The sequence below is a fragment of the Python bivittatus genome, unplaced genomic scaffold, assembly GCF_059951505.1.
Source record: "Python bivittatus isolate LINGU-HERP-01145 unplaced genomic scaffold, Pbiv_v1 ctg000180_np1212, whole genome shotgun sequence".
NCBI classification, from domain to species: domain Eukaryota; kingdom Metazoa; phylum Chordata; class Lepidosauria; order Squamata; family Pythonidae; genus Python; species Python bivittatus.
The window spans coordinates 680,753-699,463 of record NW_028277047.1 but is presented as its reverse complement, the minus strand read 5'-3'; the positions used below and the strand labels follow the sequence as shown (position 1 = coordinate 699,463).

Here is an 18,711-nt window from a genome sequence, read left to right as displayed (position 1 = left end):
GCTCCTGAGTCGGAGGCTCAGCGTTTGGCCCTTCGGGGAAATCGGTTGCAGCTGCAGAGAGTGCGGGGAGGCTGGGCCGGGCTGGCCGGAAGGTCTCTCTCCCCCGCTGGCCTCTTCCCAGGCCTTCCCGCCGCGTGCTAGTGAGGGAGCTGCCATGTGCAAGAGCAGTCTACCTGAAAAGAATGCAGTGGAAAGAATGCTGGGCTCTTTCCCGCCTGTCTTTAGCTAGTTGCAGGGATCCTAATCAGAGGCCGCCTATGCTGGGCCTTGTTAAATGGGGGGATGTTCGAATCCCTTCCCTTTTGGGCCTCAGAAACCCCCACCAGCCATTCGTAAGACCAGCCTCAGGACGAAACTTTGGCGTCCGAGTTTAACTAGCTGTGTCCCCCAGATGACCTTTGGATCAAGGGGCCCTTGTTCTTTCCAACATTTAAATATCGAAGGGTGGGAAAGAGTGTCTTAAACTCTCCCCGCCCTTTCGATCTACAGGTGGGGTTTCTTTGCTGCCCCCTCCCATGTCCTGGTCCCGTGGCGGAGGCACCAAGCACCCGGCGCGAGGCTGGTGTGCTCTGGAGTGTAAGGCTTGGCCTGTTCCCTGCCTTCTCCCCAGGAGGAAAACGGGGATGCAAGCGGGGAGCCTATTTGCCAAGGAACCCGGTGCTGCTGCTGCTGATACGGGAAGCAAGAGGGAAGGAGCCCACCCCCCACCCCCCTTCACAAACTCTTTGGAACAGGGAGAAGGAAAGACCGGGGCTGGACGACGCTGCTGTCTGGAGAGCCGTGGCTTTAGAAATCTCCTGGGCTCCAGTGGAGCCCGGCACTCAAAAGCAGCATTCACGGAGTTCCAGGAAAATTGGGCAACCCCCTTTTTTTTTTTTTAATTTCAAAGGTTCCCAGCCCTGTTTCCTCTCTACATTGCATGCCCCAGAGTGCTGAAGGCTACCCCCTCCAGTTCCACAGGCCCAAAGCACAGGATGTTTCTGGAGGGCAAAGAAGATCAGTGAGTATCTGAATCTGCCTCCCAAGGAGCTCCCTGTTTGGAGGGCATCTGATTACCAGAACGATTAAAATTAATATTTTAAAGGGACACCCAGGGTGGCCAATGCTCGTTGCTTTTATGCTCACAATAAAGCAAATTATCTGCCCACGGTCCCGTTCGCCCTTCTGCACCACAATTCCATGTCTGAGGAGCGGAGTTGATGTTTGGCAAGACAAACTTGTACTTGTGGGTGGGGAGAATCCCCAGAACTGGGAGGGGAAAGGGCTGGAAAAGCGTTTGGGTTGCCCGTGGCCCAGCCATGGCCACGTAATTGCAACGTTAAGAAAACCCCAGAACCTCAGTGGGCTGTGGGTGAAGTTGGAGCCCAAGGAAACAGGTGGCTGGGGGGGGGGGGAAGAAGGGAGGAAGGAAGGAGGGAAGGAAGGAAGGGCAGAACACATCTTCTCCGTTGTGGAAGTTTAATGATAATTAAACCTGGACATAAAAGATGACAATTAAAATGGACAGAAACACCTGGATAAGAACAGAGGCCATGATGGATAGGGGCCCATAGAAGCCTCTCCCCCGGGCAGCGCCTGGCCCAATAATCCGGGCTTATGGCAGGACAGTCCTGGGGAATTGGGCCCCAGTTTCCTTGGAGGGAGGGTGGGAGGAGAGGGGCTACCTTTCCCCCGCAAATTGGTATGATCCCTCTGAACTGATCATGCACCCGGAGCAATTCAGTGGGTTCCTGAATCTTGCCAAGTTTTGATCGCCCATTCCAGTAGCCCCAGGGTGACTCCAAATTGCTCCCAGCACGGTGAGTGCAAAGTCCGCCAACCCCCCCAAAGATCTGGGCTGGGTGGCTCATTTTCTCGAAGGACCCAGATTTAAGCGGAAGGGCGTTCCTGCCAGGAGCCCTGATCAAGATGCTTTGGCCTCCCTGCAGAGTGGGGAAGGGGAAGTCACCCGCACCCCCCCCCCCCGCAAATCCTTCATTCTTACCTCCAGCTTCAAGATCTGGCATGAAGAGAGAGCGCTGGCCCTCAGGAAGCCCAGAGAATTCCCTCCCCCGGGGTTGGTGACTCATGCCATCCCTATTTCCTTTGGGTGGGAAGCCAGAAGTGGGCTAAGATTAGGCTCCGGGCACTATTGCTGGGTGGCATTCGAGCAAAATAAAAGCACCCATTTATCTGTCCCTTCTGCGGCTTGGAGCGGCTTCTGAACTGGCTGGGGAGAAGAAAAGGCACTTTGCACACGCTCTAGTTCAGAAAAAAGGTTTGGGATGCTAAGCACCTTGCGAGGCTGACCAACCTCCAGCTTTTTGTGGCCTCGGCTGGGTGGGGGTGCCAGGGGCCGATCCAGCACCCATCCACCTGCCAAACAGGTGCTTGGCCCCGATCCCTCGCCCTGCCAAAGTGGATGCCTTGTGTTCCATCTGCAGTGGCGTCCTGCCATCCTTTATTCTGAGACAAGGAGCAAAGCTGACTTGTAAATAGTTTTGCAACTTATTTGAGCCGGTTGCTTGGATAGGTTTATTTTTATCTGCTTTGTTTCTTGGCTAAAAAAAGAAAAGCCTTGCCTTTTCTCGTATGATACTTTATTTTTATGGCCTTTATGGCTGTCAACGGGAGGGGGGCATCAGGGAGGCGCAGGGCAATGAAGAGAAGCAGGTCCCCAGATTCAGGGCGGGCGAGGCTTCAGATTTGCTCGCTGGCTGGATCCCCAAATAATACTCTGATTCAAGAGCATGAAAGAGTCCAGATTCTCAGGGGAAAAGTTCTCTGCTCTTCCTATTCGACACCGTGCTCCAAAAGTGGGTGCCGGTCAAGAAAAAAACATTCTCCGTGGTGCAGGGAAGGGGACAAGAATCTGAGTTTTTCACTGGGATATTTCGGCAGCTATTCCCCCTTTAAACCGGCCTTTGCTTTTCCTGGGCAGCACTTCAGAAGGAACTTGAGAACGAGATAAACGTCAAAGCTTCGTTATCCAGAGAGAAAATTTGGGGGGAACTTGGAAGGACAAGTAATAGTTGAAAACCGGTTGGAGCCTTTCCCCAAACCAGGGAAACCGCTTTGCCTTCCGGCAGGGAGGGAGAGGGGGCCAGAGACAAGACGCCCCTCGCCCACTTGGGCCTCCAGACGTTCCTTTTTCCGCCGGCTGTCAACACCCTCCACGGATCGGCTTGATCTCCGCCAGACTTCCTCATGGCAGGGACAAACCCCAGGCTTTGACTCTCAAGATTTCCCAGCACCCGGTCTGCCAATTCTCTCTGGGGACACCAGGGACTGGGAACTTGAGGTCTCCGTAAAGCATTTAAGGAACCCACCCATTTGCAGGCACAAACATTTTGACTCAGTCCCTGTGGATGTGTGTAGAGGATGTGTGTCCAGACCCAAGGAGATTAGCAATTCCATTTGCTTTTAAAAAGGCAAACTCAACCCTTTAATTAAGGGGGAAATGCTCTCTTGGGAATATTTAGACATTTCTGCCACCTAAGCGTGGCACAAAGCGGAGCGGCCGAGCATTCCCCAGAAGGACCACATGGGAAAATATTTGAGCCTATGAAGTGTAAAAGCAATCAATTTCCAATAAATAATGTCCCTTTGGTCTGCAATGAGCTGAAGGCAGCTCATCTCAATATGTTTTTTTAAATAATAATACTAATAATTGTTGTTATTATTTTCTGCAAACTTTCTTCAGGCCACAAATTCCCTGGTTTTTGGTTACACTTCTGTTCAACGGCCCGCTAGGGAAGAAAATCCTGCTGTTTTTTGAAAACATCCCCTTAAAGTGGAACAAGAATAAAATGTGTCGTTTTCAGCATTGCAACACTGTTTTTGCCCTTATGGCAACAGGCAGCCCTTTTCCCCTAATTTTCATTGCTAGGGCAATTATTCCCCAAGACGGTGCAGTGTGTAAAGAGCACGACTTGGAGAGTTTTTTCAGTTTTTAACTCCAGCTTCTCGTCGTGGCAGAATCGCTTTGGTTAGCAGTTCAAGAAAATAAAAAACAGAAGTGCGTTCCTGGTTGCCAGATGAAATCAACCATCTGTTTAATCCTGCTTCCTTCCGTGGACAGCTACAGATTTATTAGATCTAATATTTACATTTGGTAGAAATGAAACCTTTGATTTAACAGACCAGTCGCGGGGACGGGGTGCCATTGTTCCAGAAGGCTTGTCAAATTGGAAATTGCCTCTTTCTGGCTGGTTTAAATTACTTCAGTTATTTGTTTAGCGTCTTTTTAGTATTTTTATCCCCTCGAATCAGCTGGCTGTTAGAGAGGCAACAGCCCACCGCCAACACGGAGGGAATTCACAGATGCAGGGCGCTCCCTTTACGCCGTGGATCCTCCTTTAAAAGCCTGGAAAAGAGCAAACTCCTGGGTCCCCAGCTGGACTCTTCCTCTTTCCTTCTGCACCCTTGAGGTCTAGCAACCCAAACTGAAAAATAAATAAAATGCATCTGAATAGCAGAAGAAACCCGACAGCGATCCCAGCATTATAGTTTAGGGTATGTTTTATTCTGCAAATGTTTGTGACTGCAAATACTTCCTGGGGTGTGCTAATTTTAATGCTTTCGTGTTCTGTTGGTTGCAGTTGGATTTTCCTTGCTGGAGTGCTGAGTTCGGCATGCAAAGCTCCGTCCTCCGTCTGGCCGTCCCTCTGCCAAACAGGCAGTTTCCTCTTGTCTAGGTTTAAACAAGCCATGGCTTCTCCAGAACCAGAGCAAGCCAGTTCAGGCAATTCCACTGTAACCCACCAGATAAGCTTCTCTGAGCGTTAAAGAGGACGTTACACTTACTCGACTTCAAATAAAAAACCGAACGGCCACTTCGAAAGTCACCACCACCAACACACACGCACACAGAACAAGCATTGCACGACCTCTGTTTCTTTGGCAGCCAGAACTGGGGTGGGGTGGGGAGATTAGCAGCTCGCTTGGAAAAAGCACCCCCCCCCTTCACCTTTCCATCATGACCTGGCAGAGACCGCCGTGGGGCCAGCCTAAAATGGAAAAAATTCGTGCAAGCGAATGTTGCACTTCTAAAGCCAAGCCCGGCAGAGATGCGGTTCCAGGCCCTTCGCTTTGCTAAGGAGGGAGGGGTGGGGGGTGGATGCTCCCTCTGTGCAAGGGGGCAGAGGGAAGAGGGGTTTGCTCTCCAAATCTTGGCTAAGGAAGGGAGGGGGCAGGCAAAAAAATTTTTTTCCCCTGATTCCACCACCCTCCCTCACATTTGAAGTCGGTGCAGCTCTGACTGTACCACATGGTACAGCTACAGAAGCCCAGTGGCTGAACTGAGCAAGGGGGCCCAGAATGGTAAAGCTCAAATTTCCAGCCCCCTGAAAGGAAGCCACATTCGGACTCGGTCCGCGGGTTTAGAAACACAGGCTTCAAGCAAGGCTGGCGTCCTCTCCAGCTTAATAAGATGAAAACACGCCATTTAAATAAATTGGAGGTTATGACTGTCCACAACGAATAGGGCTAATTTTCATTCCCGTGCATACCCACATGGCCGTATTTTTAACCCAGGAAGACTTGCACCCTCCAACTTCCCGTATTTTTAAAATCCCTCTTCGTTCCTGGAACTCTACCCACCTCATTTTAAAGCTCTGTTTCATCTGTCTTTTATGTGCGATGCGAAAATTACATTTCCCAGCTAAATCAAAATGACAAATTAGATTCTGCCTGTCCCTTTCGGTGTCTGCTCAGAAGCCTTAAAAAAAGAAATTCACTGTCAATTTGCCATCTATCAGAACAAACGGGGGGGGGGGAAAGTAACCCTACTATTTTTAACTTGCTGAGTCTGGCTCCTTAAAATAGACTATCACAACATCAATTAATATATTTTGTGATGCCTCATCTTGTCTCGCAGAACTGTTACCCTGCACTGCTTGATTTATAATATTGCAAGGATGAATATTTAAATCTTCCAGAGATTATTCCTTCGAAGCTTATCAGCTGTTTGCCACCAAATGCTTGTACTTTGCAGCCGAATTTCCTCACTGTCCCGCGCATCCTGGAGACGGGAAGCGGTTGGCTCCATTTTCAGCTTAGGCTTTAAAAGGAGGAGCAAGTTTCTAGTCCTCTGTGTTGCAAGGGAACGAGGAAGAGCTACGACCTCTACAGCCATCGAGGAATGGGGGGCAATCCTAGGGTAGGAAAAACCCCTTCCAAAACCTTTGCTGCTGGATGAAACGTAAACATAGGGCACCCAGAAAGCTGACCGAGCAGGATCAGCGGGAATCTCAAGGATAACTTTAATGGAACCCAGGCGTGGGGGCCTGTTTGAAGGAAAAATAGGGGTCTGCTCAGAAGACCTTTGGGGCAAGGTGTTGGCTTAAACGCGAAGCTCGGCGGGGTGGGCCCTTTTCCCCCTCTGCAGAATTCAGGCCAGAGAAGGGCCCGGCTTTGCAATCCAGAGGGAAAAGGGAAAGGTTGGGGGGAAAGCAGCTTTCTGACCTCTCCCCGGGCTGGCATTCAGCTCCGCGCAGAAGGGAGCGACGGCCACGTGGCTTCGGAGTTTCCTGCTGGTGGGGTGGGCTGCCTCGGGACCCTCAAACCCCGCCCTCCGCGCCCCGCTTTCCTTCCCCCCGGCCCAGCCAGCTCTGCCTGCCCTGCTCCGGGGTGTCGCGTCAGCCCTTTGCAGGCTTGGTGTGGGGGACGGGGCCTGGCCCCCGCCTCTCCCGCGCAGGGCAGAGTGCCGCCAGCAGGCCCTACAGAGGGAGGGGGAAAGCAGAGGGGGCTCCTGCCCCCCAGGACGGGTGCCGGACCCTCCGAGCGGCAGAAAAGGGACTGGGGAAAGCAGCAAAAAGGTCCAGGGGATGTTTTCCATGGGTGGGGCTCTTGCTTTGCCAATAAAACAAAACTTCGTACAACTCTGTCCACGAAAAAGGGGCCTGCGCAGTGAAGATGAAGCAATCCTTCCGTTTAGGCAGTTAAGAAGGTGGGGCACAAGCCGGGTTTCCCCAGCAGGCCTTGGCGAGGCAGATGCCTCCAAGCCCGCACGTCGGGGACCCACGCACATGGTCAGAGGCACTTTTACGGTTCGGGGAGGATGGAAAACACATGGAATACCAAAAACCATATTTTTTTCTGCCAATATCTTCAGTCCACACAGAGTTGGCTTAGCCTGTAGATAACTCTAATTTCCCATGCTCTGAGGACCAGGATGTTGTTCCCCACGTTGGGGGGGGGGTTCAAAAGTCACCCTTTCGAGGGTCTTGCCCTGCAGCGGCCAAGCAGAGACCCTCTCTGGCTCAAAGGGCTGAAGCCTGATGACCATCTGGCCCAGGACGCCGAGGGGAAGGTGCCGGCCAGCCCGAGCCTCTCTGAGAAGCTGTGCTAGTTTTCCCCCCAGTTTGAAAGAGCGTTCCTGGAAAAATACATAAAAACTAGAGGCCCAGTTTGAGCGGCTTCCAAGCAGCTTCTCCAGGAAAGGGGACTGCCAAGGAACACAGATGAGGAGGCAGCCGGGCCTCCCTGTCAACGATGGCGCTTGAACTCCTCACTGACACACGCTTTTTAAGAGCCGGATTGGGGGGGGTCCCCACGGGAAGCTGTGCGTGCCCACTGGGGCTCAGGTCTGCGCTCTCCACAACGCAGAATTGAATGGAGCCCCTTCTCACTGGAGGAAGACCCGACTGGGGGCCTCCATCCCAGCCCGAACGATGGAGGAAAATTTGCAGCACCGGGAGCCAGGAAGGGGGAGCCAGGGGCCCCCAAAGCAGCCCCAGCTCTCGGCGTGGGGCCACCCACCTCTTCTCAGTCCAAAAAAACCGACTCCTGGAGGGAGCAAGGCTGTTCCTTGCTGGGAATCAGCATGGGTGCGAAAACTGGGCTGCCCGGTTATGCTCAGAGGATGATGGATGGGGAATCTTAATCCCCATCTTTACTTTTTGTTTGAAAAAGGACTCTGTTCAGAGCGCGCTCTCTCTTTCAGCCAAATCAGAGAGGACCCTGAGCCCCCCCCCCCGCATCCCTTTCCCTGGGATCTCAGTCTGGGTCTTGGACCCCAACCTGCTTCCTCTCCCCAGCGCACTTTGCAGGGCAGGGGGAGAGAAGGGCCCCCAGACCGCCGCTTGTTTGGGACGTTGCCCGGCGAGGCTCTGCCCCAGGGGTGTTTGCTTTAAAGAGGGCGGCTGCCAGCTTCGCCGCCGCCACCGCCGCGTGAGATGTTGCGCCTCCATCCATGCCGCTGCCCCGCCATTCCCAAACCAAGCTCCAGCAGCCAGCCGGCCCTCGGAGGAAAACAAATGACGCCCCCAGAGAACAGCAGGCCAAGTGTGAGCTCACCAACGCAAGGCCCAGACTCAATCTTGTGATCGCCTCAAGGTCCACAGGAATTCCCCCACCCTCAATACGGGCCCTGCTGATCCAAAGCTGCCACCATAACCCGGCCCGTCATCCGCCCCCTGACCCGTCTTTGGGCTCCCATCAGCCGTGCCAAGGACGAGGCCGCGCTCTCTCACGCAATCCCTGCTTCTCTTTCTCGGGGGGGTTCGAGTCTGCCACACGGGGCTTGGGGTGGGCCACTGAGGCAGCAGGAAGAGCGAGCGGACAGACAAAGGCACGCGGCTTTTCCAAAAAGTGGTTTATTGGACCCTTTGCCCCGGCACATCACTTCATTACAATACGAAAAATGCATTGGTTACAAGCAAAGATCACGATGCAGAAATGCAACTGGGCAGGGCAAGATGCCAACCGGCCACCATCACCACCCACCTTTGTGGCTGGCAGGTGTCGCAGGTAAATATTGGTTACTGCTACGCCCTTCTTTGTCCGGGAGACAAACGGGCACTGCGGGGAGGGGGCTGCAGTTTGGAAGCGCAGCGGAAATCAGTTCCTTTCTCCAGCTCACCAGGGGTTCGATTCCTGTCCCTCTGCAGCTCTTCAAAGAGCCGAGCTGCCCCCCCATTCAGGCTCCTGAAGACCAGGCCAATCACTTCAGATGGAGCTGGCACGGCATGGCATGGCAAGGCTGATCCTGCCCCAGGGATCATTGCGGACCCAGAGAGGTTCCAGGATCTGGAGCTGCCCAGCTGGGAGGGGGCCACGTCCCCTGTGCCAGTTGGCCAAGCCGGGGGAGGCGCGTGGGGTGCCAGCAAGGCCCCTTTCCCCTTTCTCCCGTGGTTCCAACAAATGCCCCCCGACAGCAAAGCCAAGGAGGAGCTCCCAAATCTTCACAGGCTCGGCTTTGGCCGGCCTGCGGCTTCCATCGAGGAGATAAAGTGCATTCAAGCAAGGGCTGAGGGAGGCCCCTCTGATCATGAGGTCAGTGCATAGAGAAGGTTTCTGGTCCCACCCCCGGATTTTGGGTGGCGAGGAGATCCGACAACCTAAAGGCCGAAAGAGCAGCTCACCCCCTCCCCAAGCGCAGAGCTGAACCAGCCGGAGGGAAGGAGTGGCAGGGACAGGGCGGGCGGGGGGCTCTGAGCAGGGCAGGAGTCAGCCCCCTGGGATTCAGGGGGTCGCCTCGGTGGGGAGAGGGGCCTGCTCGCTGCTGAGGAGGGAGATGTGCCCCAGGTAGCTGCGGTCGAAGCACTCGCGGCGGGCGGCCTCGTCCTTGTGGGAGCAGCACTTCTGGGGGTCCTTCCAGGTGCGCCTTTGGGAACTGCAGAACGCGGCAATAAACTGCGATTTCTGGGGGAGAAGAAGAAAGGCCTGGGTTGGGGAGGCAAAGGAGAGCCCGATCGGGGTCCGCCACCCACAGCCCTTTGGGACCGGCTGCTGCACCATCGTTTCCATGGTCGCTGGCTTGACCGCCTCCGGTCCCCCTCAACGGCTCCGGTCTAGCCCCCTTGGGGTCGAAAAGAAGGCCTGGGGAGCCCACACGTCCCTCAGAGGCGAGGATCTGGTACCCCAGATCGATCACTCACCACTTCCTCAGCGCAGGCAGTCCGTTCGCCCTCCTGCAGTTTGCAACAGGTGTCCGTGATGTTCTGGACCAAAGCCGGGTTGGGCCTCCTGTGGGCAGCACAAGATCCCTTGTTAGAGTTTGCTAGGACCGTTTGCGCGACTCTCCCACCCGTGGCTTTGAAAAGCAAGGGGGGAAGGGAAGCCTGCACAGGGGTGGGTGTCTTTAAGCCACGCGGATCTCTCAGACCGTGTTTGGAGATCGGGCGCCCTGCCTTATTTCCTGTTAAGTGCTCGGGGCTGTACAAAACTGTTCGGAAGCTGCATGAGTGGGGCGGACTTCACGTTTCAGCCACAAGAGGGCGCAGCAAGCCAGCGAATCTGAGCCCCTGGATTTAAGCCTTTAATTGCTGCCTTGAGTAATTTATACCAAGACATCAAACACACGCAATAAATTAGCATCGCGTGCTCCGATTTGGAGTTTTCCTGAAAGCCAGCCAGCCTACAAACGTCCTACGCCTTCCTCTATTCACACCCTAACCGGCTGGCCTAAAGAGCATGATGCCTCCCAATGTCTTGGACTACCACCCCCATCCCTCCCAGGAGAATGGGATCTGCGGTCCAGCCCACGGGGAGAGGAAGAGGTTCCGAGAAGGGCTTCCCAAGTGCTCAGACTCCAGAGGAGAAAGAGAACGTCCCGCCTGCAGCCTCCCAGCCAGCGGGCGAACAGACCCCGGTTTGACTCCAGCGCGCCCAGCAAAGCGATGGGGTTGGCAGGGAAATGAATACTCACTGCTTGCTATCTTGTGAGGCTTGGCTGCAAAGGGAGTCCAGGAGCAGGGGGGTGAGCTGGGCCAGGTTGAGCAATGCCCCCTCTTTTTCATAAGTGGGGAAAGGGGCTTGGCTGGCGAAGCAGGTGAGGCGCGCCTGTTTGGAGGCCTCTCGGCAGCAGTGGAAGGGGAGGGTCTTGGTCGAGTACTCCTGCTTGCAGAACCGGACCAGGCCGCCTTCCCACTGGAGAATGGGGGGGGGGACAAAGGAGGAAAAGGAGTTACCCACAAGAGGAGGGAAGGAGAGACTCACTCACTGCCCTACGCAAAGGGGCAGGGTGTGGGGGGACGAGGACCAGAAGGAACTGCATTAGAAGACGGTGTCTGGGACTTCCCCGCCGCCCCCCCCAAGGGGAGAAATGGGAACGGGGACTAGCAAGAGTCTGTGAAAGGTTCCCCACCACAAGACAGCGAGAACCGAAAACCAGCAGGTTTCACAGCCCACAGTAAACCCCAAGCCCTGGAAAGGATCTGGTGTTTTTTAATTAGATGTTCTGCGGACAGATAAGGGCGTGTCTGGGCTCCATGCCACAGACCCAACCTGGCAAAGTTGCCACATTTTGCCTTGCGTCACCGAGATCCACAGCAGCCCACTCGGCGCTGTCTTCCAGGTGAGATGGCAAGGGGGGTCTGGCCCTCTGGGGGGGAGCAGCAAGTGCAGCCCAGCCAGCCGCTTTTTAAAAATTATTTTGGGAGGGAGGGGATTCCCCCTGCTGACGCTGCAGAACCGTCATGATCCCCAGATAGTTTGTTCTGAGGGAAAGAAAGGATTCGGTGCTTTGGACAAAACCCTGCTTCCTTCCAGGACGGAGAACTTGGACGTGCGATACCTGAATAACTTCTTTTTGCTTTAAAAAAATTTTTTTTTCATGACATTCTTTGGATGTCAAGAGCAATGTTTAAAGTTGCTTAAACACCTGGTCAAGAGTGGCCAGAAGGCCCCCAGCCACGTGCTTCAGACCGCAGGACCTGCACCCCGGTGGCAATGAGACCAAGGAAGACGGGCATACAAGGGCCAGCTTTGGGGTCTTCCAGAACGCTTCGCCAGGCCAGGGGGCCAAAGAGCATTGCAGAAGAAGAGCTTCGAGGCTGCAGGGTTTAGTCTGGCCTGGTTGAAGGGCGCCTCTTGCAGAGCGCTGCTGCAGAACCGACGCGGGACCCCCCAACACCCCCCCTAGCACAGGAGCCCACTCACCGCGTTGGTGCAGCAGGGCAGCCTCTCGCCCTCGGCCAGCTGGCAGCAGCGGGTGAACCGGGTCTCCAGCTCACTCAGGGCCTCCCCCTGGCGGGAGAGGTGGCTGAAGCTCGTCTGGGGCAGGTTCCAGGGCCCGTAGGAGGGCTTCTTCCGCTCCGCCGAGCAGAGGTGGCCCATGTTGCCGAGGGAGGGGCGGGCGGGCGGGAAGTCTTCCAGCTTGTAGAGGGGGGGCTTCCGGGTGCACCCAACTCCGCTGCAAGAAGGCCTTCTCCCTCTGGGCTGGAGGGGAAACGGCTGGGGCTCCCCGTGGATCAGTATGGGGGACCGGTCCTCTAAACAAGGAGAAGGGGCAGGTAGTAAAAAGGGGGCGCCCCCAGCCTCTCTCTTATTCCTGCGTGACACAGAGCGACCAACCCTGGAATCTAAGACAGCCTGGCTGGGTTCAGGCGACAGAACGCAGATCTTACCAGCTGCTTGGTGACTGCAGCCACGGCTACACGTGAGAATGCTCGCCTCGACCCCCAGGACTAAACGCTTCTTTGCTTTTCCTGCTCAGTTCCTTTGGCGGGGGGGGGGGCTGGCATCTGGGGTGCCTTTCCTCACAGACCTTTCAGGGCTCTGGCATCTCTACCAGGGGGCAGAGTTTCCCCAGCTAGTTTGAATTTTGCTTCCCATCCAGAATGAGGCCCTTTGCTCCTCACATGGCAGCAGTCCCCTGGCAGCAGAACTGGCGAACCTTGAGGACTCTGCGCTTACGTCCAAAAGATGAGTGTGAGGGTGTGTGTGTGTGTGTGTGTGTGTGAGACACCTCTAGATGGGTTTGGGTCTATCATCTAACCCTAAAATGCCCCCTCTTCTCAGCCTCACCTTCTTGTAGACTTTCACGGATCTTCTGGAGCAGGAACTCCTGTGAAATCGCATCTGGAACAATGTCATGTTGGGAAAAATCGCCTGGAAAGGGTTGTGGCAGCTGTTCTCCGTCTTCTGGAAAAGCGGAAGCAAGAGGAGGGTAATGATGGATCAGGCCCAGAAACGCACCTCTCATGTTAAGCCCTGGTTTGTTTAATTGGGGTTTACCAGTTACCGAGGGGACCATAAGCAGCCACCCTCAACGCTGAGTTATGGACGATGGGACGTGTGGAGAGCGCCAGGCCGGGGAGACAGACATGGGAAAGAGTTACGGGTTCACCTGCACAGTCTCCCCTCTGCCAATTCAGTCCTGCCCTCCCAAAACAAGGTGCTGAGATATTTAGGAGGAAGTAAACTGACTCTGCTGCAAAACCTAATTTACACACTGGAGGGTGACTCATAATTTGGTTTCTGAGGAATTACACTGAGCATCAGCCAAAAATCACAACAAGCTCAATCGGTTTCTGGTTCCTGGCCTGGCCTCCTGGCAGGGCTGGCCCTGTTTCGGGGCTCCAGGGACCCAAGTGGGAACTCTTTTCCCCGGCCCCAATTCACTGCCCCTTAGTTGGCTTCTGCGGCCAACCAAGACCAGCAGGAAGAGCGAGGCTGGTTCCTGACGTGCTCATTTCATCCCTCTGTGGGCACTCCTTAGCTCACAGGACTGGCACCCTGGCTGCCACTCTGTGGGTGAGGCCCTGGAGCACTCACAGCCTATCATCCATCCATTCATCCATCTTTCTTTCTCAGCCTTGACTCTTTTGTGTCTGGGCAGACCCACCAGCCACTCCATAGCAAATTGTGCCCAACAACTGGGATCCTCCAGCGCTCCCTCTCTCTGGAGGATAACCATGGAGGAACCCCTGATCCGCCACCGCTGAGGTCCGTGGCCCTTGGCAACTTCCCTTGCACCCCAGCGAAGGCCCCGTTCCGGCTGTTCCTCCTCCACAGCTGCCTGTTTTCCGCACCTGCAGCCGAGTGAGTGAGTCCTTGACCTGCTGAAGCCAGGCTCGTTTCCGTGGGGGAGGAACGACCGTCAGGCCGCTTCAGCCTTGCCGAGCAGCTTGGCTTCAGGCTCCAGCGCCAAAGGGCACGTGCAAGCGGGGGAAACAGGGGCGCAAGAGCAGCGCGCTGTCCTGATTAAAGCGGAGCTCAGCGCCCAGATGGGGCGTTGTGCTTTGGAAGGGCTCCCTCAGCCCAGCGGCGTTCAGGCCGGCGCGCTCAACAGCAGCAGCAGCGGCGCCGACGAAAGGCCCGAGAAAGCCGGACGCGGAAACCAGCTGTTTTCAGCCCCACCGCGCGCCGGATCTCTCGGGGAGGGGGGCGGCGGGGGCGGCGCTGGGCCTGGGGCCCTTCGCCCGCCCCCAGCGGCTACAGCCCCTGCAGAAGGCAGAGCGGAGCGGCCGGGCCAGAAGAGGAGGGCGCGGTGGGATGCCCCGCGGCAGAGCCCGCTCCGCTAGGCGGGGCTGGGCTGGGCAGCCAGAGCGCCCCGCGGAAGCGCGAGCGGCGCTGGGGGCCCCTCCGGCCCTCCGCCCCGCGGTTGCTCGCCAGGTGGGGGGCCGCGGAGGGCAGGCGGGGCGCCCCGGCCGGGAGAGGGGCGCCGGCCTCCCCCGCCCTCCCGGGCATCCCTCTCGCCGCCTCCGGAGCACCTACCTGGCAGCTCCGCCGCGGTGGCCGAGCGCCCCGGGGCCGGCCAGGCGGCCAGGCAGCAGCAGCTGAGCCAGAACCAGAGGGCCATGCTGATAGTCGCTCCCGCGGGTCTCCTCGGGGACCGGACTGCCTCCGCCGCGGGCTCCGGCTCCTTTATACGCGGGCGCCCGCCGGAGGCACCGCCCCCCGCGGAAGGCAGGGCCGCCCCGCAGCATCCCCGCCTCCCGGCAGGACGGTGCATCGGAGAGCATCGGTGGAAGGGCCGCGGCGGCCCCCTCCCCTCCCCCCTCCCCCCCATATCTGCGCATCCCAGAATCAGCTGACGAGGCGATAAAAAAGAAGAAGCGTCGGGAGAAAAACATCAAGAGTTCGTTGTGAAATCGCCGCGGGGGATGTCTTAATGGGGGACGGGGGCAGAGAGCGCGGGGAGGCCAGCCGGTTCGCCGAGCAAAGCCGGGGCGAGCAAGCCCGGGCTTCCGGGGTTGGATAGAGCCCCCCCCCAATTCATCTCGCCCCTTTGCTTCCGCATGGAAGCCTCTTGGGAGCCGTGCGTGCGCGCCTGTGTGTGTCTGTGTGTGTGTGTGGTCGAAAATGCCTCGGCCTTCCTTGCTCTCCCCCCACCCCACCCCACCCCACCCCAATAGCTCTGAGGCCTGTTCTGAGCGCAGGCAGCGTGGGGGTCTTTTAAAATGCACGCCTGCCTGTTTGGAAGGAGAGATTCAGATTCAGATTTAGGCGTCAGACGGAGACCCGTCTCTGCCGGGGCTGGACATCTGGAGCAGCTCCTCCGCCCCCACCTGCAGAGAGGAGATTTGGGCTATCGCTGGAGGCCAGTAATCTGGACCCGGCAGAACTGGGAGCCAGATAAGAACTGAACACCCCAACCCGGGCGGGCGGAGGACTGTTTGCCCAGATCAAAGCAGGCAGGAAGAGCTGGCACCGGGCTGGAGCTGGTCCACAGAGGAGAAGGGGCACTGTGTCTCCTGATGGGGCTTGTAAATTGAGGGGGAACTCCCCCAGCGGTGGTGCTTGGAAGACCCCTGTTTTGCCTTCCCACTGCCCTGGCTTCTGGGGCCTCCCAGCAGAATATTATCATTCCAACCTGATACCAGTTTTCAGGCAGGTGAACTGTAACTGGCAGGTCTTCATCCCTGTGGGCAAGAGCCAGACTCAAATGTTCCCTGCATGGTGGAAATAAGCACACCCTCTCTAGCTAAGGGGGCAGAAAACTGGGTGCAGAACCCAACGGGCTACATAGCCCAGCTTGCGTTTTCCATGGTCAATAAATAGATCAGTAGAAATAGAACAGACACATTCAGATAGTTGACATCGTGGAATGGGTTGTTTTTTTCTGGGGAGGGGGGATCTTGAGTAATAATTCCTTCTGAGTGCCAACCATACCCATCAACCTTTTGTGCCCTCAAGTCGGTCTTGCCTCCTGGTAACGGCCCGGAAAAAAGCTTGCCATTTTCTTGGCAGTGTTTTTAGAAATAGTGTGCCAGGCTGAAAAATTCCAGGGAGAAAAAATGGGGTTATGGGCTTCTCCAGCTTTTTTAGTTTTGAAACGCTGTCCCCTGCTCCCACCTCCTTTCAGCTCGAACCATGGTCACTCACTCAACTTTATGAGTTTCATCCCCCCCCCGGATCCCTGATCTGCCACCAGTGGCCCTTTGCTGGGAGATCTCCCATGTGGGAGATCTCCTGCAAGGGACTCTGGTGGCCACAAAGTCAGAAGGGCTGGACTGAGCTGATCCCACAGCTACCTCTGGGGAAGCTGACTTCCAGAGCCCCCTAAATGACCCATAATTCCGAAGTACACAGTGGGAGGGAGGGAGCCCTTTGCATAGCTTAGCCAGCCCCCCCCCCCCCAAACTTCACAGCCCCAACTCCGGGCCAAAGTGCTTCCAACAGGGATCAGACTGACAGCAAAACACAGTGACGTATTTTTGCAGCGGGGAAGATGAGCTGGGCCCTCAAGCAGATGCCGAATCCTAGTTCTGCCAAGAGAGAAACAGAACAGCCCTGCTCAGGCAGAAAGAACATTTTGCACAAAACCTGGCTGTCACTCCAAGTGATTCTACTTGGACCCTCCTTTCTCTCCAAATACAATAGTTTTGGAAGGACGGAAGAAATGCCTGGAAGACCGAAGAGGCAATTTTATCTTTCCTGCGCAGAATGCTACAACGTCCTCCCTACACTTTATTAGGAGTTTAAACTAGATTCCTGAGCATGAACCTGTTTCCCCTTTGTGCTATTTTGGCCTTTGCTCTCCATTCACCAACTTGCGGTTTTATAAAAGACCGAAGGGCATGGTTTTCCTCCGAGAGGAACAGAACCACCGAGGACCCCAGCAGGAGCCACCCTTCTCTGGGAAATTAAAAAAAAAACCCTAAAAAGTAACTGTCAGTGGAATTGCTTGGAAGCAGTCAGGTTCCCCCCACACCTTTCCCCCTCCCCCCCCCCCCGGCTTCTGCTGCTGCTGACTTATAAACGGGAGATTAAAATCAGCCTTTCAGGAAAGGAGTTGCTCGCTTTTTGGGAATCGTTTTACTTAATCCAGGTCCAGCCGAAGCCACAGCCCACTAGGAAAACAGCATTCTTGGTCGAAACCTGTACGACTAATCCACGTAGGCCAGTGGCTACTCTGGGGCCGAAAAGTGGGTTCTGCACCTGCTCAGAGATTACAGCTTTTAAAGGCTTCCTCCACGCAGGCTCAGGAGCCTTATCCCACAGAGCCTGGCTGAATCCCCAACGCTGGCGCCTGGTGATTTTGCCCACTGGTTTGAAAACAAACCTTCCTTTTTGTTTTCTTCCATTTGCAACTTTCCTGCGTCGTTTCAATGCCGGTTTTTGTTGACGCCTTGCCTTTGAGGCTCCTTCGTGACGTTCGGGCTTCGCTCTTATTTTATTTATTGGTTTATATATCGGATTGGTCACCGCCCATCTCGTTAAAAAGCGACTCTGGGCGGTTTGCAGAAAAGATAGATAGGAATTAAAAATACACAGTGACAATTAGTCCTAAATAAAGAAGAAACACCTTCCAAGAATTGATGGTAGCTAAAAATTAATAGGCTTGGGGAGCGTCATCAGGGCACCAGGGTTGGTTAAAACCCTTCTTGCCCCACGCAGGCTGGCAGGACCAGGCCTTTAGTCCTTTCCAGAAAGCCAGGGGAGGGTTGCCTGAATTCTGGTTTGCTGGGCGGAGGGTAAGGTGAAGCCGGCTGCAAACGCCACGCGTCCCCCAGCGAGTAAGAGGAAAGCTGCCAGGGCTCCATGCCACCTCCCCGGCAGGTGGCCTTCTCCCTCGGCCAGGAGCACCCGACCGATAGAGACCAACTCTCCAAGCCGTGGGAGTCGGAAAGACCCTCCGTCTGGCTTTGGAAGCAGAGGGTCTCCTCCCCTTCCTCAAGGCTGGTTTTTTGTGTGTTTTCTTTTGGAGGATGCCCTTGGAAAGCCACCTTTCCAGTCTTCCCTCCGCCAGAGGTTTCCTCTTTATCTCCAAGGCAGTAAACAGAAGTTGCCTTCACAAAGACTCGCTTCAAACCTCCTGGATTCCTCCGTGATCTGACAAGGAGTTTTATGATCGGCCGGAGGGGGAGGGACAGAGGCTGGGGCCCTCGCCTGTTTGCAAGTCATCGTTTTTAAAAGGGCAGTTCGGGACCCCCTTCCTCTGGGCCAAGCTGGCCATCTCCCACCCAAGCGCTTGGCGCAGACCCTGCTTGGCTGTTTCGAGGCCAGCCTGGAAGCTAAACTGGGCCCCGGCTCAGAGGGGAGACCCTTCGTTCCCCACCCTATTTGTTGGTGGGCAGTCCGTGGGCTGGCTTGAGTCCATCCGTCCACTGAGACCGAAGCAGGCCTCCCCACCGGGGCTTCCCAGGCCACGCAACGGGCACCGCGGGCAAAGGCAAGTGCCTCAGACAGGTCTCCCTGGGCACCAACGCTGTGGGACGGCACTGGCCGTGCTCAACGCCCCCAAAGGGAGCCGGGTCTCCTTGCACCGTTTTGGGTTGAGGCGAGACCTAGCCTGAACCCGGGTTTGAGAACAGCCTGCCGGGAATGTCCCCAGGGACCTCACAACTTCTGCTGGAGCAAATTTGATCAGCCCATCAGTCCCGGGAAGGGTTGGCGTTGGAACCGACTGGTCGGAAGTTTATCGGAGGAAATTGAGGGCGCCCTGCTTCTTCCCATTGGGGCCGGCATGCAGAGGAACGCGTGGCCGGAGGGCTGAAGCAGCCCTGCCTCCTTTTCCAAGTAGAGCGGGTGTTGTAACGAGCCGCAAAGGCTTAAGACAGC

At 56.0% G+C, this 18,711-nt stretch overlaps 1 protein-coding gene across 1 annotated transcript; it reads right to left on the bottom strand.

Annotated features, from left to right (window-relative positions):
- Window positions 1–8,560: 8,560 nt before the first annotated feature.
- On the bottom strand, window positions 8,561–14,580 carry ECM1 (extracellular matrix protein 1). Its single transcript, XM_088137106.1, has 6 exons — window positions 14,422–14,580; window positions 12,730–12,846; window positions 11,863–12,194; window positions 10,631–10,851; window positions 9,861–9,948; window positions 8,561–9,624 (listed from the first exon to the last, which is right to left on the bottom strand). The coding sequence occupies exons 1-6, from the start codon at window positions 14,504–14,506 to the stop codon at window positions 9,445–9,447; spliced, it is 1,023 nt and encodes a 340-aa protein (XP_087993232.1). The 5' UTR covers window positions 14,507–14,580; the 3' UTR covers window positions 8,561–9,444.
- Window positions 14,581–18,711: the final 4,131 nt, after the last annotated feature.

What these genes read in the sequence shown, in the direction of transcription:
- ECM1 (XM_088137106.1), bottom strand. Translation starts at nt 14,506, where the DNA reads ATGGCCCTCTGGTTCTGGCTCAGCTGCTGCTGCCTGGCCGCCTGGCCG. An exon ending in CACCGCGGCGGAGCTGCCAG is followed by an intron (nt 12,847 to 14,421) that starts GTAGGTGCTCCG and finishes CCGCTTTTCCAG; the next exon opens with AAGACGGAGAACAGCTGCCA. An exon ending in CTGCCTGCGCTGAGGAAGTG is followed by an intron (nt 9,625 to 9,860) that starts GTGAGTGATCGA and finishes CTTCTCCCCCAG; the next exon opens with AAATCGCAGTTTATTGCCGC.